The 20,873-nt window shown below is 35.7% G+C and overlaps 1 protein-coding gene across 4 annotated transcripts in view; it reads right to left on the bottom strand.

Annotated features, from left to right (window-relative positions):
• LOC106081058 (polyamine-transporting ATPase 13A3) overlaps positions 1-20,873 on the bottom strand; it is an 84,920-nt gene that overhangs the window by 19,865 nt on the left and 44,182 nt on the right. For 2 of the 4 annotated variants that reach the window (XM_013242762.2, XM_013242761.2), the window contains exon 2: positions 19,603-19,786. The exons of 1 other annotated variant lie outside the window; for it this stretch is intronic. In XM_013242762.2, coding sequence (XP_013098216.1) covers positions 19,603-19,630 — 28 coding nt within the window. In that variant the 5' untranslated portion in view covers positions 19,631-19,786. Of the gene's footprint in view, positions 1-19,602; positions 19,851-20,873 lie in introns of all 4 variants that reach the window. One more of the 4 variants, XM_059369196.1, reaches the window with a different exon arrangement.

A 20,873-nucleotide genomic window follows, 5' to 3' on the forward strand; every position in this document is an offset into this window, starting at 1 on the left:
GCAATTACTTTTTGGACAACCCAATAGTTAGATATAGCTGCCATATAGACCGATCTCCCGATAAAGGGTCTGTAGACCATAAAAGCTTTATGTTTTTATCCGAAACAGTGAGTTATTTTTAGCCTCCTGATACCCGACCTAAATATGGTTCAGATCGGACTATATTTAGATATAGCTGCCATATAGACCGATCTGCCTATAAGGAGTCTGAAGCCAATAAAAGCTTTATTTATTTCCCGATTTTGCTGAACGTTGAAACAGTGAGTAGGTTAAGACCTCCCAACGTCCGAACTTAATATGGTTCAGATCGGACTATATTTAGATATGCTGCCATATAGACCGATCTGCCGATAAGGGGACTGAAGTCCATAAAAGCTTTATTTATTACCCGATTTCGCTGAAATTTGAACAGTGAGTTTTTCTGAGCCTCACGATATCCGACCTTAATATGGTTTAGATCGGTTTATATTGGATCTATTAGCCAAAAAGACCAATATTTTGTTCTATAAAATTATATAGTGACTTATATTTATTAGACCACTCAATGTCCGTGCCGAATTTGGGTGCTTAAGTTATCCAATTTTCACCGGATTGTGACGAAAGGGGGTTTACATATATACCCGAGGTGGTGGGTATCCAAAGTTCGGCCGAACTTAATGCCTTTTCACTTGTTACATATGTGTTTTCTAGCTTGACACTCAAAAATTAATAAACTTCTTTCTTGCTCTGATTGGTCGAAGAAAATTTGTCGAAAATGTCAGGGCGAATTGAATTTTCTTCGCCCTGTTTACAAATTTTGACATATCAAGTTCCCAAAAAAGATACTTTGTTGTAGCAATTCGCCGATGCGCCCACCTTATTAAATACGCCTTGGCGTATTTAATATATATATTGTCAAAAAATATATATTGTCAAAAAATTAGGAAATTTTCATTTCTACAATGTCATGTGTATTTATCGACCGACAAAAGAAGCAATTCAAATATTTTATTTTTCAAGTTTTTTGTCTGTTAGAGCGAGATCATTAAATTCGACAATTTTTGTTTGTTTCTCTTTCGAGACGAGCTCAATGATCGGAGATCCAAATGGAAAAGGAAAGCCAAAGATAGCAACACACACCAACCACTTATGGGACGCGTTTCGTCTTTGGTTAAAAGACTTTTCAACAAAAACGCATCTATGATACAATTACCACATTAACCAAGCTCGTACCTTGCTTATTAGCTGTACCTTTTCCAATGCATTTATTTTTGTGTAATGGCAGACATTCTGTCTGTGTTACACTTTCTTCCGTACCACACATGATTTAATTCATCTGTTGGAAGTTGTATTGATGGCTTCGAACGCTAAGACAACGGCAATGGCTCTCGCTGTTGCTTCGTGTGCCCAGGTACAATCCTGGCCGGGCTCTGCCGAACCTTTCAGAGATACCGCGCAAAGAACTCGACAACCGAAATTGTTAATTAACGAAAAAAATATGTTGAATTGAGGTTATGATTATTCTGTAATCTAACCTTACCGACTTGAAATGTAAGTACAAGTAAAGGACGAATTTCTATAAAAAGAGGAAATGTCAACAAATCTATTTTCAATTTTAATACAGAGTCGGTTAAAGGCCTGGTTTTGCTCTCGTAAACGTAGTTTAAATGTAGAAGAAATGTATCGTAAATGTAAAGAGGCAATTATGCTTATTACAAAACGTAGCATTTGACATTTTAAATAAAACATTTTTTTTTAACGTCGAAGAACTTCAGTCATAACTCAAGGGCAGATCGGAGAAGACGGCCCTCCACTCAGCAATGTGAGATGTTGAGACGTCTATCCAACTGAAGTAGTACGAGATGGCGGACATCTCGAATATTGAGGGGACATTTAACAACGAGGTGATGGGTCGACAGACACCGCCCTGAGCTGCACGGGGAGACAAAATCCAGCCATGGTTCCCTTCTGGACACTATGGATGCGGAGGGCCGACTGATGAGGGTTTCAGGAGACAGTGACTCGATTGGGGCTATGCAACGACATACACAACATTTCAAGGAGAGCTATGTGCCATAACGATAGACGTAAAAGAAATTCTGGGAAGGGATTTACAGATGTCGAAATCAGTTGTTGTTGCTGATGTTGTAGTCACACTTATATGTGGAGGTAGCGATTCTCGTCAAGATCGTTTCGCGGAAACATTATGGCCATTAGTTATTAAAAGACGCCAAAGATCGCCTTGTCACATCGAGTATCGCAGGCACTTAGTACTTAAGCAAGAGCCGTTGCCGCCCGGCCTCTCACTTCGATACCGCGACTGCTTGCAGCTACTCCGTATACAAAGCATTTCACCAAACGCAACCTGTGGTGGAATGGTCGTAAGGAAGACGAACACCAAACCAATTGGATCTCAGAGTTTCTACTGATGTGGTGCTTATTATCATCCCGTGTATGGTCGAAATCAGTATGTGTAAATTGCGGCCCTCAAGGCCGTGGGCGAAATGCATGGCGGAGTGTGTGGAATCCCTGACAAGCCCTGTCACTACATAGTGCTATCATGGATTAGCGGATACGACAGCACCGTATGGCGCTTACCCCCTACTCTCTTTTTGTACTTCTTGTTATCACAAATGTCTCACTTTTTCATTGACTTTTCACAACAGGTCATTCAACCTTAATTATTAACAATAAATTGTAATAAATTCCATAAAGAAATCATAGAATAGGAGAATAGCAAACAGTTTTCAGCTGACATGAAAACGGAACGTAAAATTTTGTTTTTCTTGAATTCTACTTTCCGGATACGGTCGACAGATGTTCCGTAAACGTTTGCGTGTGTTTTCATAAAGCAAAACGAAACAGTTGACACGTTTTCCCACATTTATGGTATGTTTACGAGAGCCTAACCAGGTCTTAAGCACTAATAATATTTTAAAGTTGTTGTTTCTATTTAATGTATTTTTTATTTTTCTTGGGAAGAAAATTCGATCCGCTAGAGCAACTCCAGCACATCAAGTTGCCCTTATATAACGTCCCTAGAAGGCTGGAGTTTTGCACCAGGATAATCGTTTATTCTGTTGGTAGGGAGTTAGAGAATCGCACTAAAGTTCATGAACCGATCCAGAGCAAACTTGTTACGTATATTGGAGGTCATAAATGAAGTCCTTGTGCAATGAATGCATCCAAATCAGATAAGAATTACGTTCACTAGAGTCTGAAGAATTCATATTAATGTATATGAACCAACGATCTAAGTCAATACGAAATATCTATGGAAAATTTCAAGTGGCTAACTACATTCGTTTTTAACTTCAAAAAAAGGCTTAAGTTACGTTTTTCCTTCTCCTGTAAAGAAACAAAATATGTTGTTAGCGTTTTTTACCTATTCTGAAAGACAAATATCAAATGCAACTTCTCTCAAAGTTTGGATAGAAAGTAACAGTGTAACGAGTATAACGATTTAATAAAAGACTTATGTCAAGTTTTTTTCTCTAGTAAACTAACAAATGATCGAGTAAGGCCCCTTTTATATCAAGCCATCAATATATACTTTATAGAGTTTGAAGATCAATACAACGAGCTGTTACAAACGGAATGACTGAACCGACAAAAATGTTTGTCCTAATTCTAAAGATTCGGGCCAAAGATTAGCAAACTTAATTTAGGTTAGGTTAGGTTGAAAAGAGGGTGCAGATATTAATCCGCCCCATGCCACTATGGACATACACCTAAGCCAGTAATCGACTTGTTGTGCGCCCTAAAAACTATAAAGTAACCTCTAAAAAGACAATTTTAAGTTAGGAATTCTGTGCTACTTACAAAATCCTTAATTGTTTTGAATACCACTACCCTAAGTTGGTTCATGTCTGGTATTGTGTCTCCACCTAAGTGCCGGTATCCGTTAGACGCAAAAGACGGGCAAAGACAAAGAAAAAGCTCACACGTCTCATCGTCTTCCCCGCATGCCCTATACATGCTATCACTTGCCGCACCGATTTTACACAAGTTAGCTCGTAGTCTTATGTGTCCCACTATCATGCCAATAGCTATACTGACCTCCTTCTTATTTCCTTTCAGTAGTACCCCCGTCTCAGGATCTGGATCCCCCATTAGATTTTCGCCGTCCTACCGACCGTTTCGCTGTTCCACAATGTTGCATGCGCAATTCGTCGGCCTCTCCTTTAACTCAGACTGCGTCGACCCGAAGGCTTCGGGTTAAACAAGTTTATTGACGGCAGTTCTCTACCCGACCCTTATGTCCTTTCATTTCCCCTTACTCCGTTATGGCCCGGCACCTAAACGATGCGGATTTTGCCATCCTCAGAGAAGGCGTTAATCTCCTTCTTACTCTGCAAGACTGTTCGTGACCTTACCGTCCTGGTTGTTATTGCCATTATGGCAATCTTACTGTCGGTAAAGTTGTTCACACTCGGCGTTCTCGCGTTAGCACCACACCACCTCACGCATTCTGTGATCGCCCGGATCTCCGCTTGCAGGACCGTATTATGGTCAGGCAGTTTAAAACAGATCTCGGTCCCTGGGTTCTCAATGTAAATCCCCAGGCCAACTGTGTCCTCTAACTTTGATCCATCCATGTAACATGATCTTCCAGATGGCAATACTAAGGTTCCGTTGTGATGATGACCAATTTTCCAACTTTTTAAGGAAACATTCTCATTGGTGACAAATATTTTCCTTAGTATTAATGATTTTTTTTTTAAATTGTAGTTTAAAAAAATTTTGGCTTTGCGTCTTGTTATTAAAAACAAAAATCTAAAATGAAGGTCAAAATAGCGTTGAATGTTAGGAAATTGATTTTGAGATAAGACAACAGTGTACCGTAGTTAAAGGCGCAAAATGACTTACAAATAGGGGCGTCTTTAAATTATATATTTTTTTAGTTAAGTTTAAAAAAAGAATTTTTCAAAAAATGATAGTTTGACAGTTATCTATGAAGTAAAATAAGAATCAATTAGCGATCAAAATTTGAAACGGATGGTCATGTCCATTAGTAAATAGGAAATTTAATTTAAAGATAGCATCTTTATTTTAAAGTTTTGGAACTATGGCTCGTTTTATTACTAAAATTCTATGAATAAGCAATAATCTTTCCGGCCAACTTTTTTTCAGTGTAGATTAGTATACCCCATCCTATGGTTGAGGGTATAAAAATGCTAGGACTTCCTACTATTTATGAACATTTTAATAGGTATGGTAATTCAAACTTGCTTTCTGATCAAAAACAAGTGTCCATCCCAAAACTTTATATACACCCGAAGACGGCTTGCAGAATGCAATAAATAAAATAAAAGACGAGCATTCTACATTCGTTCTACACACAAGAAGATTTAAATAGGCTAAGAATCAAGTAGAAAATTTCAAAACAGACCCTTGAAATACACGAAAGAATCCACTTTGGGATTATCACAGTTATCCGATTCGCCACAAAATTGGCTTAAATATTCAATCACATCTCTCATTCTTTTTTTGTGAAAGTATGAGTAAGAAATCCGGGCTTCTTATATTCCACACAAAAAAGTTAAGCATGAGAGTGTTTTTCACAACTATCGCAAGACTTAATTTTATTTTTTGGCGCTGGTAAATAAAACCAAGTAAAAGCGTGGTAAGTTCAGCCGGGCCGAATCTTACATACCCTCTACCATAGATCGCATTTGTCGAGTTCTTTCCCCGATATCTCTTTTTAGGCAAACAAAGGACAAAAAAAAGAATTGCTATAATATTGGAGCTATATCAAGTTATGGTCCGATTCGGACCATAATTGAATTGAATGTTGAAGACCACAGTAGAAGTCATTGTGTAAAATTTCATCCAAATTCAAGTAAGAATTGTGCCCTTTAGGGGCTCAAGATGTAAAATAGAGAGATATGTTTATATGGGAGCTGTATTAGGCTATAGACCGATTCGGACCATATTTCAGCCAAATAGGATAATAAATACGCCCTCTGGAGGCTCAAGAAGTCAAGATCCAGATCGGTTTATATGGCAGCTATATCAGGTTATGGATTGATGTGAACCTTTTTGGGCACAATTATTAGAAGTCATAACAAACCATGTCATGCGAAATTTCAGCCAAATCGGATAAGTATTGCGCCCTCTTGTGGCTCATGAAGTCAAGATTCAAGATCGGCTTATATGGCTTATATTATATTATATGGCAGCTTTATCAGGTCATAGTCCATCGTGACGATAAAGAATCTATATACTTTATGGGGTCTTAGACGAATATTTCGAGAAGTTATAAACAGAGTGATGAAATTAGTATACCCCCATCCTATGGTGGGAGGTATACAAATCTTAGTGAAAACGGTGATTTCTTTCCAAATATTGTTGGTCGTTAAAAGAGTAATTTGTATAAAAAATTGGGAGGAAATTCACTTTTTTTAATTTTTGGCAGATATATCAAATTCGCACTTAAACGTTTGGCAGGTAAATCAAAAACAAAATATTGTATACAATTTAATTATATATTGTCAAAAAAAAAAGAAAAATATCACTATTTTTGAAAAATGTTCTATAAAATCGACATAGTGATTGATATATTTTTTTTTTCAAACAGACTTTGGGAGTTCATTTTTTTCTTTGATTTTAATTTCCAATTATTTTTTAATTTTTTTCCAACGTACCTTCTTCTTTATATTTTTTATATTTTCGGGTTAACAACCTCATTTTTACCGAAAAATTTCGTTATTAAAAATTGACAAGCGCGCTACTCCGTTGAGCTAAGCTAATATAAATATACTACTTATTAAGCCATTTGAACAATTTATTCGTTCTTTTATCAAAATGCCAAAGTATATAAAATCGTTGTTGACTTTAGAACAGCTGCATGAAAATAATATTTTTTTCTTTCGTGGTTTCAGATGTGAGCTGGTTAAGATATTGTTGAAATATATTTAACCAAAAAGTATACGTAAGAAGTGTATATGTGGAAATAAAATAATACATATCTACAAATTCGAAGTAGATGATCTAGAGCGTGAGGTCCAGCGCTACAAGAGAGGACCCCTAGATCAAGCGCCATAACGAGCGAGTCTAGACAACATTCATACCGATACGTTAGCAGATGCGTTGAGTAGCTACAGGGTAAATGGGGTCCTAGGAGAACGAAAGCCCTCATTGCCCCTCCCCCGGCCAACCAGAGTAGTTCTACAGAACAAGGATTGATGCTAACGCACAGGATGTATGTCCCGATTGTGACCAGGGACAACACAACACACGTCACCTGTTTAACTGCCCAGCCAGACCCACTGATCTCACATCCAGATCCCTCTGGACGCACACCATCTTAGTCGCAGAGTTCCTGGATCTGGATACTCGTCAGATTCAAGCAGACGAAAGATAGAACACAACACACTGCTGCAACACCAACAACAACAAATTTAAAGTTATGCAGTTTGCTAATCTTCATTCGATTAGAAAAGTTATCAGAGAAGTCTCCCCTGTCTTCCTTAATTAATTATTCAAAGGAAAATTATGAAATTTTTGATATTAAAAAAAGCAAACTGTACTCCTGATAATTGAAATATCTCCAAATTCAAAATAATGTAAATTTAAAATAATAATTAAACTAAATTGTCAATGCAAAAACGTGTTAATGACACTTTTTCCACACCTCAAAATAAAATCGACCTATTAGAAAAAACGCCAATATTCAAAACACTTTATTTGTTTTCGAAACAAACAATGCGGATAAATTATTTTTAAAAAATTTAGCAATACAGTTGAAAACAAAATGCATTCATGAAATGAAAAGCGTAATTTATATGAAGGTTTAGTCACGTATTACTATATACGTTTAACTGTTTTTCTATATACGTATGAATTATTATTAATTTCGATAACCAGATCAACCAGATGCGTATTTGTTTGACCGTTTAGATCACATAAAATAATGACACAAATAAAATAAAATTACAAAAAAAAAACTATGACAAATCTAATAGAAATAAAGTTGGAACCGCATAAATGTATTATGATTTAGTGAAAAGCACCACCTTAGTGAAATTTGATAGAAACAACCACTAATTGTTGGTGTTATTCAATGTAAATGATCATTACGTTGTTTACTGTTGACCTTTATAATTTACTAGCTGAGCCCGGCACTATCGATATTTTATTTTTTGTCTGAATATCAATTAATATTTTTCCTATACTATTAGAAAAGTAAATTTTTTGCAAAATTGAATAAAAATAACCGATCCGACACTGAATATATCCTATAAGATACAATATATCTATATGCCTACAGATGGCGCAATTTTCATCCGATTGTGCAAAATTTTGACTTCCAACTCATTTTATTAAATTTGGTTTTATTCGGTCTGTACATTGATATTGCTTCCATCTAAATCGATCTCCTGATTTTTACTTCTCATTTCCGTATGAAATATAGGTGATGGGTTATTAACGATAGTATCTATACTGTCGGTAATAATTATAAGAAATATCGAAGATTGCAATTATCGATAGTTTGCCAGCTCTAGTCCGGCCCCTCTAAAACTTTGACATTTTAAATAATCATATTCTTCAATAATCATATTTTTCTCCAAAATTCTTTATTCTATAGAATTTTTTTTATCTATGGCAACAACAGGCAACAAGTTAAAAAATAATACCGCAAACAATCGCAACGAATTTTATTTTATATTTTTCTTTATTTAAGGGCCTATAGGTTGTCATAACAAAGATAAATGATATATGATCAACTCTGCCCTCTCTCTGTTCTTGTTGGCGTCGCCTTTCAGTTGATCCAATTGTAAATAGCTAGATGGCGCTAATTTAAATATTAGTGCTGCTCACCTGGAGTGGCTGAACGCCTACAACATTGATACTCATGTGGTAGATGTCTGTTAATGACTATATGACTACCTATTAAATAGTAATCATTTAGTCTTTTTCTAAATCAAATCAAATTGCCATATTAAACGATTTTCTGTGCGAAGGAACTAATTTGCCATTCTATATATTTGGTGAGGTGGCGAAAGTTCTTAGTAATTAAACCATGTAAAAGTTTTTAACAAAAAGTGCTGCACAGCAGCACGTCGTTTGGACTTGTCTATGAAAAGAAGGCCCCTTCTTATCGATGAGCTAAAAATGGTGGCCACCTTGACGTTGAGGTTTGCGTCTCCTTCAATCACGCATAACCATAATTTTGGGGGTATGGCGGCCTACATTTATTTGTGTCCCCATATTAATTAAATAACACGGTATCCCGTTAGGTCATTAATATTGATATCTGTTTTGAGGTTAGTGGGCCGCTAGATATATGAGCAGAATAAAGATATCAGATTCGCATTCCACAACCTTATACCTTTCATTTGAACGCCACATTGTCATGATTGGTGTATACAGCAGTTTGATGGAGGGCGTTTAAAGGAGGGTTGTGCGCAACACCCCATCTGCTACTTGAGCACAAATTTGAATGAGGCACTCCACCCAAAAATATCTATCACTTTATACCGGGCGCCCCGGTTGCCGAGTTGGTAGCGTGCTTGGATTACCAGTGCAGGCGTCATGGGTTCGATTCCCGCCAGAAGCCTTGGTTTGTCGCTACTGTGGTATCACAATGGACTTAAAATTGTCTAAGAGAGTATGTAAAGGACTGCCACTCTTACCTAACCTAATATAATACCCCATTGTTTTATTGGGTCAAATAACCTATTGTAGGCGATTTTAGGAGATAAAGCACCACCTAGATTCTTGGAAACAAAGTTTATTCTCATATTCCTTCATTATTTGATCCCAAATACCTTACATTTGAGTCTCATATATGTAGCTATTATCGAGTAATATTCCCATTTGAGGTGCTTTTTGGGGGGTGTGGGGTAACCCCTAATTACTTGGACCTCATTTTTTATGTCATACTCCTAGTCTACTTCCGAATACCTTTCATTTGAGTCCCATATTGATATGTACGTCCAACATATCTGTTTGAGGGAGTTTTGGGGTTCGCAATCTCTTGGGCACTTGAACATTATATTCGTATTTTACTCTCCAATACCTTTCATTTGATACCCATATTGCCCTTAATTTTGGGTGGTGTTTTTAGGGAAACGGGAGAGGGTCCGTCATCAAAAAATTATAAAGCCTATTCCTCCTTTCTGACCATATTTGCAATCTACTCCCGAATACCTTTCATTTCAGTCCCATATTGTCATGATCGACCAATAAGCCTATTTTAGGGGATTTTTGGGGTTGGGGCGGCCCCCTAGTTACTTGGTACCAATTTTTAATACGAAATTCATGGTCTACTCCTAAATACCTTTCATTTGAGTCCCTTTCATCCCGATCGGTTCACTTTTATTTTTGGGTGTTGCTTTTGGGGTAAGGGGAGCGTCCGCCTCCCCTTCTCAAAAAATTATTTTGCATACTGTTCCTTCCAGACCGCTCCCCCATTCTGTTAAAATTTCAAGAAAATTGGTTCAGTCGTTTTTGAGTCTATGTGTTAGGTTGAAAAGAGGGTGCAGATATTAAACCGCCCCATTCCACTATGGACATACATCTAAGCCAGTAATCGGCTTGTTGTGCTCTCTAAAAAAAGTAACATCGAAAAAGAAAATCTAAATGAGGAGTTCCGTGCTACTTAGAAAATCCTTAATTCTTTTCCATGCCACGCCCCTAAGTTGGTTCATGTCTGGTATTGCGTCCTAATTGTGACCTAAATCCCGGTATCTGTTAGACGCGAAAGCCGGGCATTGTCATAGGAAATGATCCAGTCTCATCATATTACCCGCATGCTATCAATTTTGGGTAGTATTTTTCGCCGTCCTACCGATTTTACATGTGAGCTCGTAGTCCTATGTGTCCTGTTATGATACCGAAAGCTATACTGACCTCCTTCCAACTTCCTTTCAGTAATAGCTTCGTCTTCTCACGGTCTGGATCTCCTACAGGATTTTCGCCGTCCTACCGACCGTTTAGCTGTTCCACAGGGTTACATGGGTATTCGCCCACGCCCTCAACTCGGACTGCGTCGACCCGAAAGGCTTCGAGTTAACCAAGTTTATTGACGGCAGTTCTCTGGACTTCACTGCCAAATCGTCTGCTTTTGAGTCTATAAGGAACAAACAAACTTACATACCCACAAAAAAACAAACAAACATTAATTCATTTATATATATAGATAAGATTTTTCTGATTTGTTTGACTGCATGTTATCGAATAATTAAGTAAACAGGTGTTGCTCTTTTAATTTATCGTTTTATTTTTAATTTTTATCGATATTTCGATTACCACCCGTGATCATTCTCAGGATTTGATATTTAATATTACCAATAATTAAAAAAAAATAAAAAACATTCTTTCAGAACAATTGAATTTAATGAAATATTGCTTAAGCAAAAAAGTTTTTACACTCTGAATTTAGATTTTTATGTGAAAATAGTATCGCCTTAGTTAAAAAAAATTATTTCTAATGCAAACTATCTACAATTTGAAAAATTCGCTCCAACAACAAAAGCTGTTAAACATATCTTGTCATCACGATAAATAAAATCGATGACTTGTGAGGGGTGCTACTGAACATTGTTTTTATACCTACTATACTATTTTAATACTACTGAACATTGTTTTTATATCCACCATAGGATGGGGGTATACTAATTTCATCATCCTGTTTGTTACTCCTCGAAATATTCGTCTCAGACCCCATAAAGTACATATATTCTTGATCGTCATGACATTTTATGTCAATCTAGCCATGTCGGTCCGTCTGTCGAAAGCACTCTAACTGTCGAAGGAGTAAAGCTAGCCGCTTGAAATTTTGCACAAGTACTTTTTATAGGTGTAGGTCGGTTGGTATTGCTAAATGGGCCATATCGGTTCATGTTTTGATATAGCTGCCATATAAACCGATCTTGGATCTTGACTTCTTGAGCCACTGCAGGGCGCAATTATTATCCGATTTGACTGAAATTTTACATGAGGTGTTTTTTTTTTTTTATTTTCAACAACTGTGCTAAGTATGTTTGAAATCGGTCCATAACCTGATATAGCTGCCATATAAACCGATCTGGGGTCTTGACTTCTTGAGCCTCTAAAGGGCGCAATTCCTATCCGATTTGGCTGAAATTTTGCATGACATGTTTCGTTATGACTTTCTACAACTCTACAAAGTATGGTTCAAATCGGTCCATAACCTGATATAGCTGCCATATAAACCGATCTGGGATCTTGACTTCTTGAGCCTCTATAGGGCACAATTATTATCTGATTTGGGTGAAATTTTGTACAACAGCTTCTCCCGTCAACATACATGTCAAATACGGTCTGAATCGGTCTTTAACCTAATACAGCTCCCCTATAAAGCGATCTCCCTATTTTACTTTTTGAGCCCCTAAAGTCGAAATCCTTATTCGATTTGCCTGAAATTTTACAAAATGATTCTATTGTTGTCTCCAACATTCATTCCATTGTTCGGACCATAACTTGACATAGCTCCAACAGCATAGCAATTCTTTTCTTTTGTCCTTTCCTTTGTTTGCCTAAAAAGAGACACCGGGAAAAGAACTCGACAAATGCGATCCATGGTGGAGAGTATATAAGATTCGGCACGGCCGAACTTTGCACGCTTTTACTTGTTTCAACTCAAGTTATTTTAGCACATAATTAATACGGCTTCAATCACTTTTCGTTTAACCGAAAATGAATTTCAATATCCGAACTATGTTTAACTGAAAATTAGGAATAAGTTAAACAAACTAGACAAATTTTTGATGTTTCACTTGTCCGGTTTCGATTTTATGTTTATCTCATTAGTCCGAGTGAGACTATTAAGGATTTTCCATGAAATTAGCTCTTAAATCGCAAATATAGTAAATTAAATCATTGTGCTAGTAATATTGCCAATACACCAGTAATATTTCATATTTTTACAATAAAAATTTAATCTCATTTCCTGGAAACTCTATAGGTTTCAAGTGCTATATAATGACTGTTTACATTTTTAATAGGTTTAATTGTTTTATTGTGGCAAAAACTACATATTAGTTAAATGCAAAATAAAAAAACTGATTCTAAGTGCTAATACCTTGACGTGTACAAACAAGCCGGCAAATGTAAAGAAGAAAATATGAGTACCTTTTTAGACACCCCCGATAATGCGAGAAGCTTCATAGGGTTTGCTAGCCTCACTCTCTGCTGAATAAGAACAATTTTATGCAAAATTTAGTACTATAAATTATTTTGTGATTGGAAAAAATTTGGAAAATATTCATTTTTAAACTAATTTATTGAATTAATTTTTTTTAAATATTTCTTTGCTTTTTGTTAGTTGATTACCCGCAACAGCATACTACTCCAAATCTACACAATATGGTTAAAAATTCAAATCCTTATTATAAACAAATAAAAAAGCTTTCGTTGGCAGAAAAGTCTGCTGACAATTGCAAACACTCTCTGCTGACTGTTCGTAGTAAATTTTTCATGTTTATTCAGCATTAGTTCTTCTCTTATAGCAAATTTTTTGCAATTTTAGATATCAGGGCAACGCTAAAAACCCTGTTGTTTGCTTTCCATTATTGAATTTGTGTTTTGTCGGTTCGGCAGTACTTTCACCAATAATTTTTTTAATAAATTTTCTCTGAGTGTGCTACAAGAATGTTGAAGATATTTTACAAAAAAGGCGTTCAAATCAAAATGCATGTCTAAAACTGCAAACAATTTGCTACTGCTGAAATAGCAGCAAAATTAACAATGACCAGTTAGCAAACAGTGTTTGCACTTATCAGCAGATGTTTTTCTATGAGTGTAAGTCGGCAGTGTATATTTTTGTGTGTTGCAAACAGAATGGCAAAATGAATATGACGTACACCTACGGTTTTGGATATAAAAAGTATTTACTGAGGTTCGGTCCTCCCAGTTCCAAATTTTCGATCGTTATTGAAGTAATTTATGATAGTAAAATAAAAAACCTGATATGATTGGAAAATTATAACTCATTACTCTGAACTTATTTTCAACATTATCTTTACTGTAAATTGCATCACACTCTTGTTTATTTAAAGAAGCAATATCTTTACGACGCCATGAATTATAAAAAGAAATAGGTTAGTGGGGTATTCAATTTAATTTTGAGAAATCTCAAAATAAACTTTAAATTTTTCTCATTACTTATAACAGACGTTTATTTTTGAAAGTACATATGGAATAATATAGAGTAATTTTTAAACTTGTTGCTAATTGGATATTCCATATTTATTTTATTTTATTTTAGACCCATACAATCAACAACAAAGTCTGACAGTGGCTGGTCCATTTCAAGCAAATTATATTACAAAGCCACAATTGTTTGTCGTATATGTCAGAGATAACGCCCTATAAATGAACGTCTAAATAAATTGTTGACAGAAGAATCAATTAAAATACCTTTTGGACCAGGTGTTGAGGCCTGGTTATGCTCTCATAAATGTAGTGTAAATGTAGAACAAATGTATCGTAAATGTAAATGGGCAAATATGCTTATTACAAAACGTTATAAAAAAAAGTTGAAGGTGAGTTAGGGTCTAACGTTGAAGAACTTCAGGCATAACTCAACGGCAGGTATGAGAAGACGACCATCTACGTAGTGATGAGAAAAGTTGAGACGTCTCTCCATTTGAAGGAGCACGCGAAGGCGGCTTTCTCGAATATTGAGAGGGTATTTAACAACTAGGAGATGGGTCGATAGTCATCGCCCTGAACTGCACGGGGAGACAGAATAAGGCCAGAATACAGTCGGATACTTCGACTTCTTGAGTCCTTAGTACCGTCCATATAGGTCTATGATAGATTTCTATTTTATTATTCAACTAGCATACCGCCGGGCCGCTTCACCACCCCCTGCTTCCACTTATATAGTCAGCTTTGAATTTCTGTTGGCAGTCATAGCAACATTGAATTGAACCCCAGGTACACTTATTAAAAATCATTTAAAATTTAACTTTTGTCATGGTTACGCATTTAGCCCTTAGTAGCTGTCTACAGTGGTTTCCCCAATGTACAAATTTCAAAAACGCGTGTACCCACTCAGTTTATAATATCTTTGAATCGTGAATTTCAGATATTTATTATTATTTTGCACATCTAAGTACTCGCCGGCGTCTTATACAGTTCCAATGACACGAGGCTTAGATTCGTACAAACGTCCTATAAACTCTCTTTTGAGGAGGGGCAACCTCACAAATAATTAAGTACACCACCCTACAATTATACACTAGCCAGGAAACTTTTATGTAGATTGGTTCAACCATTTTTAAATCATTGAGGACATATATATGGATGTACAACTATTCTAACAATATCAATATGGATATTTTTATTAGACAACAGATACGACCCACACCACTAAGTGCAAACAACAAGTAAAAGCGTGCTAAGTTCGGCCGGGCCGAATCTTATATACCTTCCACCATGAATCGCATTTGTCGAGTTCTTTTCCCGGCATATCTTCTTAGGCAAAACAGGATATAAGAAAAGATTTGCTCTGCTATTAGAGCGATATCAAGATATGGTCCGGTCTGGACCACAATTAAATTATATGTTGGAGACCTGTGTAAAATGTCAGCCAATTCGAATAAGAATTGCGCCCTTTGGGGGCTCAAGAAGTAAAATAGAGAGATCGATTTATATGGGAGCTGTATCGGGGTATAGACCGATTCATACCATAATAAACACGTATGTTGATGGTCATGAGAGAATCCGTCGTACAAAATTTCAGGCAAATCGGATAATAATTGCACACTCTAGAGGCTCAAGAAGTCAAGACCCAAGATCGGTTTATATGACAGCTACTTGGCAAAAGTTGTTGGATATCATAACGTCGTGCCAAAATTCATTCAAATCGGATAAGAATTGCGCCCTCTAGAGGCTCAAGAAGTCAAGACCCAAGATCGGTTTATATGACAGCTATATCAGGTTATAGACCGATTTGAACCATTCTTGGCACAGTTGTTGGATATCATGACAAAACACGTCGTGCGAAATTTCATTCCAATCGGATAAGAATTGCGCACTCTAGAGGCTCTAGAATTCAAGACCCAAGATCGGTTTATATGGCAGCTATAGCAGGTTATGGACCGATTTGAACCATACTGGGCACAGTTGTTGGATATTATAACAAAACACGTCGTGCAAAATTTCATTCCAATCGGACAAGAATTGTACACTCTAGAGGCTCAAGAAGTTTATATGATCGGTTTATATGGCAGCTATATCAGGTTATGGACCGATTTAAACCATACTTGGCACAGTTGTTGGATATCATAACAAAACACGTCGTGCCAAAATTCATTCAAATCGGATAAGAATTGCGCCCTCTAGAGGCTCAAGAAGTCAAGACCCAAGATCGGTTTATATGACAGCTATATCAAAACATGCACCTATATGGCCCATTTACAATACCAACCGACCTACACTAATATGAAGTATTTGTGCAAAATTTCAAGCGGCTAGCTTTACTCCTTCGAAAGTTAGCGTGCTTTCGACAGACAGACGGACGGACAATGCTAGATCGACCTAAAATGACATGACGATCAAGAATATATATACTTTATGGGTCTCAGACGAATATTTCGAGTAGTTACAAACAGAATGACGTAATTAGTATACCCCCCATCTTATGGTGGAGGGTATAAAAATAATGTTCCCCATTTTTTCTTTAACCTATGATTCTTTAAACCATCCTCCAATTATTTCGTTCATTGAGTGCCGCCGTGGCACAGAGGTTAGCATGTCTGCCTTTGACGCCAAACGCCTGGGTTCAAATCCCGGCGTGAACATCAGAAAAACAATTACAGCGGTGGTTATCCCCTCACAAATGCTAGCTACATTTGTGAGGTATCCTGCCATCTAAAAACTTCTCTATCTACCGTTCGGATTCGGCAAAAAAGGAGGCTCCTTATCTTTGGGCTTAAACTTTATTCAGACTGCACTCATTGATATGGGAAAAGTCTTACACTGTTCTGTAATGGAATGTTCATGGGAATATTAGTAGCATTTTATGCCCACTAATATCGTGAATATGCAGAATCATTCATAATTGAATGCCTTTAATTTCATCTCCAAACTTTACACTCACCCACTTTATTGGAAAGAACCAACTTGAAATAAGAAATGCAAACTCAGCACACGGCATATGTAGTCCTTAGCAAAGGCGTCTGCAAGCCACTGCTATCCATGTCGAACAACACCTAGGGCCTAGGCCACGAACATCACTTGCCTCCATAAAAGCCGCACAGTGATACCCTATCTCTTCATTTTAGCAATCAGTCAGTAACATGACTCTTTAGCATATGTACACTCAAAAAAATCGTTTGCCATAAAGGAAATTTTCGCCAAGTAAACTTCTTTTCTGAAAAACGTTGAACTTTGTTTACGATAAAAGTACATGTTTTTCCGATAAATTCTTGCAAGAATTTGTGACATATATAAAGTTTTTTTTAACCTGACAATACCTTTCAAGCTCGATATATAGAACATGTTATTCGGGTTTCAAATAGTTGAATTCAATAATGTAACATAATTCAAATTAAAATTTTTACAAATTATAAGCAAATCTCGGTTGGTAATTCAAAATCTTCCAGAGTATATTTGAATTTATTTCGATTTTTATGATACACAATTATATTAAAAGATTTCGCATAACCCATTATAGTTTTGTTTTTGCACATTTTAATACCTATTTTGTGATGGATATTTCTTTACCGCGTAAATGTTATCAAACAATGTATATGCCTTAGAAATTCTTATTGTGTTTTCTTGTATCTAGCAGCCGTTTGTATGTTGCAATAATGATTTTTGTCATTAGACATACCAGATTTATTGCACCGAAACTTTAAAAATTGACACTTTCCTAGTTTACCATCCGCTCTTGTCCGAGCTGCTCAATATACTGACTGTTCTTTGCTCAATCAAAACATAAAAAAAAATGTTGTGTGTCAGAATGTGTCTATACCAGTAACGAGAACGCAATTGCAATTATTTGCAATCCTTTGGGTCTGCTTGGGATTATTTTCTTTGTGCGCACAAAGTAATGTACATTAGAGTGAGTATTTTTGCCAACCACTGGTCTAAATGCTCAAATACTCACCCTTTCTCTCTAGTAGGAGACACAAGAGAATAATTATTGGTCCGGTACACGAATAATCGTTTGCGGCTATTGAAGCCACCGTATCGCAGAGGTTAGCATGTCCGCATATGACGCTGAACGCCTGGGTTCGAATCCTGGCGAGAACATCAGAAAAATTCAGTCAATTTTCAGCGGAGGTTTTCCCCTTTTTATGCTGGCAACATTTGTGAGGTACTATGCCTTGTTAAACTTCTCTCCAAAGAGGTGTCGTACTGCGGCACGCCGCAGCTTAAAACTTAAATCGGATTGCACTCATTAATATGTGAGAAGTTTGCATTTTGGCTATCGAAGCACTTTTGCAATTTAAGAGTTTTTGGTTTTACAACAAAAGGAAGGTCCTTTTACCGTAGACAAAGCTGCCAAAGGGTTTACAATAAACAAACTTAGTTACCTTCAATAATACTACGTTTATGGCTAACTTTTGATATGTTGAAACATTACACTGTTACAATAAAAGCAAAACTTATTTTGTTTGTCGTAAAAATTTCTCAAACGTTTTATTTTTTGCGTGTATGTATTTATGTATATTGAGTCACGAAAGTTAGTATGCATCCATGTAACCGAAATGTTTTTTTATGAATAAACAACTATTAGATTATTGAAACAGCTAAATTAAATATTTTCTCCGATAAAAAAAATAATAGTTTTCATTTTTCCTCTGGAAAATATCTATCGCGGTATTGTTGTAATCGTTTCTCTCCTATTTCGATTCCCTTTTCAGATTCATGAAAATGCCTCTTTCATAACTCGAGCTAGAATTTTTGTAATACAGCTCTATTCTTGGGTATTTTTCTACCCATTCGGTGTTATTTGGTTAAAGCAGTTGAACAATTTTTTTTTTATTTTTGCTTGATTCCGCTGGAAATTTATATGTAAAGTACTCTTATTTCATCCAATATTTTGGTCATTAAATAGATATGGGCCAATATAATCTATTCCCGATTTTACTTTTCGTTTCCGATTAGATTATTTTAAAGAATTCATGATGGTTCCCAAAATTCAGCCTGACCGAAATTAGCACCTTTTACTTGCTTAATGTAAGTTTTGATTTTATACAATACCTAAATAAGCACAGCAGTATACCAATAATTTGATTCCAACATTCGATTTATAAAACTTTACTTTATATGCTAACGGCCGTATTCACAAAACTTATATGGCCTTAAAATTGGTTTATTTGAAAGTTCTATAAAGAAATTTATCAAATAAACATAATTCAAATCTACATCACCTGTCTGTCCCACTAAATTTATGTCATTCAAGTGAGTGACTTGAGTTACTCAAACATCTGTGTTTCCTTTATGAAATCAGCTGGTTTTGAAAAACAAGCGAACAAAAATTGCTCATTTTCAGTGACACAATGTTAGTGGGACAGGCAGCAAGTTTTGTTAATACCTGTGTAAAACTCCAATATTAAAATTATAAAATTTATGTATATGAATCTTACATAATCTATTTGTTGAGAAAAAAAAAAAAACACATTTCTCAAAACATACCTGTTGCAGTTGACACTCTATCGTTCATTGGTCTGCGGGAATGCAGCAAAGTGTGCAGGCGATGATATTTTGTAATAGTTATTTAAAGACATTAAAATAGCAACCACTAGTCACTTTAGATAATTAAATGATTTGACACGATTAATTGTATTGTTATTTCTGTTATCTTCTGTTAATCTATATTCTTAAAAACATAATAATTTTTTACTATCTTTATTTCCACATTTTTGTTTTGATGATGAATAATTCTATTGAACGATCGAACATTCGCAAAGTTGATTAACTTTAAAACAATATTGTTTGCTTCTTGTAGAGGTTATTTTTAAATGAGAACGCACGCGAGGCAATTACAATAAATATAAATGAAGAATATAATTACTTGCTTACTTTAAAGCTATTCTTTCGGATAAGTTTATTGTGCTGTGGGAACAACATTGCTGTGTGTGATATGCCTACAGTGCACTATGGGGCCAAGAACATGTTTTCGAGACAAAAAGTCAAATTTTCAAGTGAAGAATCTGAACAAAATAATAATGGAATTCTATTATCAACACTCTGAAACACTAAAAAAATAAAAAACAAATCAATCTGGTAACACTTCACAACGGTATACTGAGTTGTCAAAGGTGACATATTTTCTTATGCATATTTTTCTGACATTCAACATAAATAAATTGTGAAAGTATATTAGACGCCAAACAGTAAATATAAATATTTCAAATATATTTTTGAGTTTACATGTGATATCTTTTTTGGTGTAGTTTGAGTTGTTGTCCGTGTGTTATTTGGAGTAGAACTTTAGGTATCGGGATGTGTCCGTGAAAAAATAAATATGTGTTGAAAGGTATTAATGTGTACTTGCATTCTGTGAAAAAATTACCATTGCCCATCCGCGCCTTCTCATAAAAATATGTTTTCCGATGGCGTAAAACTTAAAAATTTAGATATTTTTATGTAATAATTTGTGTGCGAACATTAAAGAAAAGTGGATTCAAAACGGCGATTCCTAAAATTACCCATGATACTCAAAATGTAGGTCATAATATTCCCCACTAAACTCTGTAAGAAACTATTTAAAACAACAAATATGCAATAATAAAATAATTAATACAAGCATATTTCAATAGGTTAATAATTCTCCGTGAGGTGGACATTATTTTGAATCTTTTTTGAATTTCCATACAGTAAATTTACAATTATGCTATTATTTCTATGTTTTATAGAGAAGGATGACATCGTTTCCCTCACTAAAAATAGATCAAACTCGAGTC

Source organism: Stomoxys calcitrans, chromosome 5 (assembly GCF_963082655.1).
Source record: "Stomoxys calcitrans chromosome 5, idStoCalc2.1, whole genome shotgun sequence".
NCBI lineage: Eukaryota > Metazoa > Arthropoda > Insecta > Diptera > Muscidae > Stomoxys > Stomoxys calcitrans.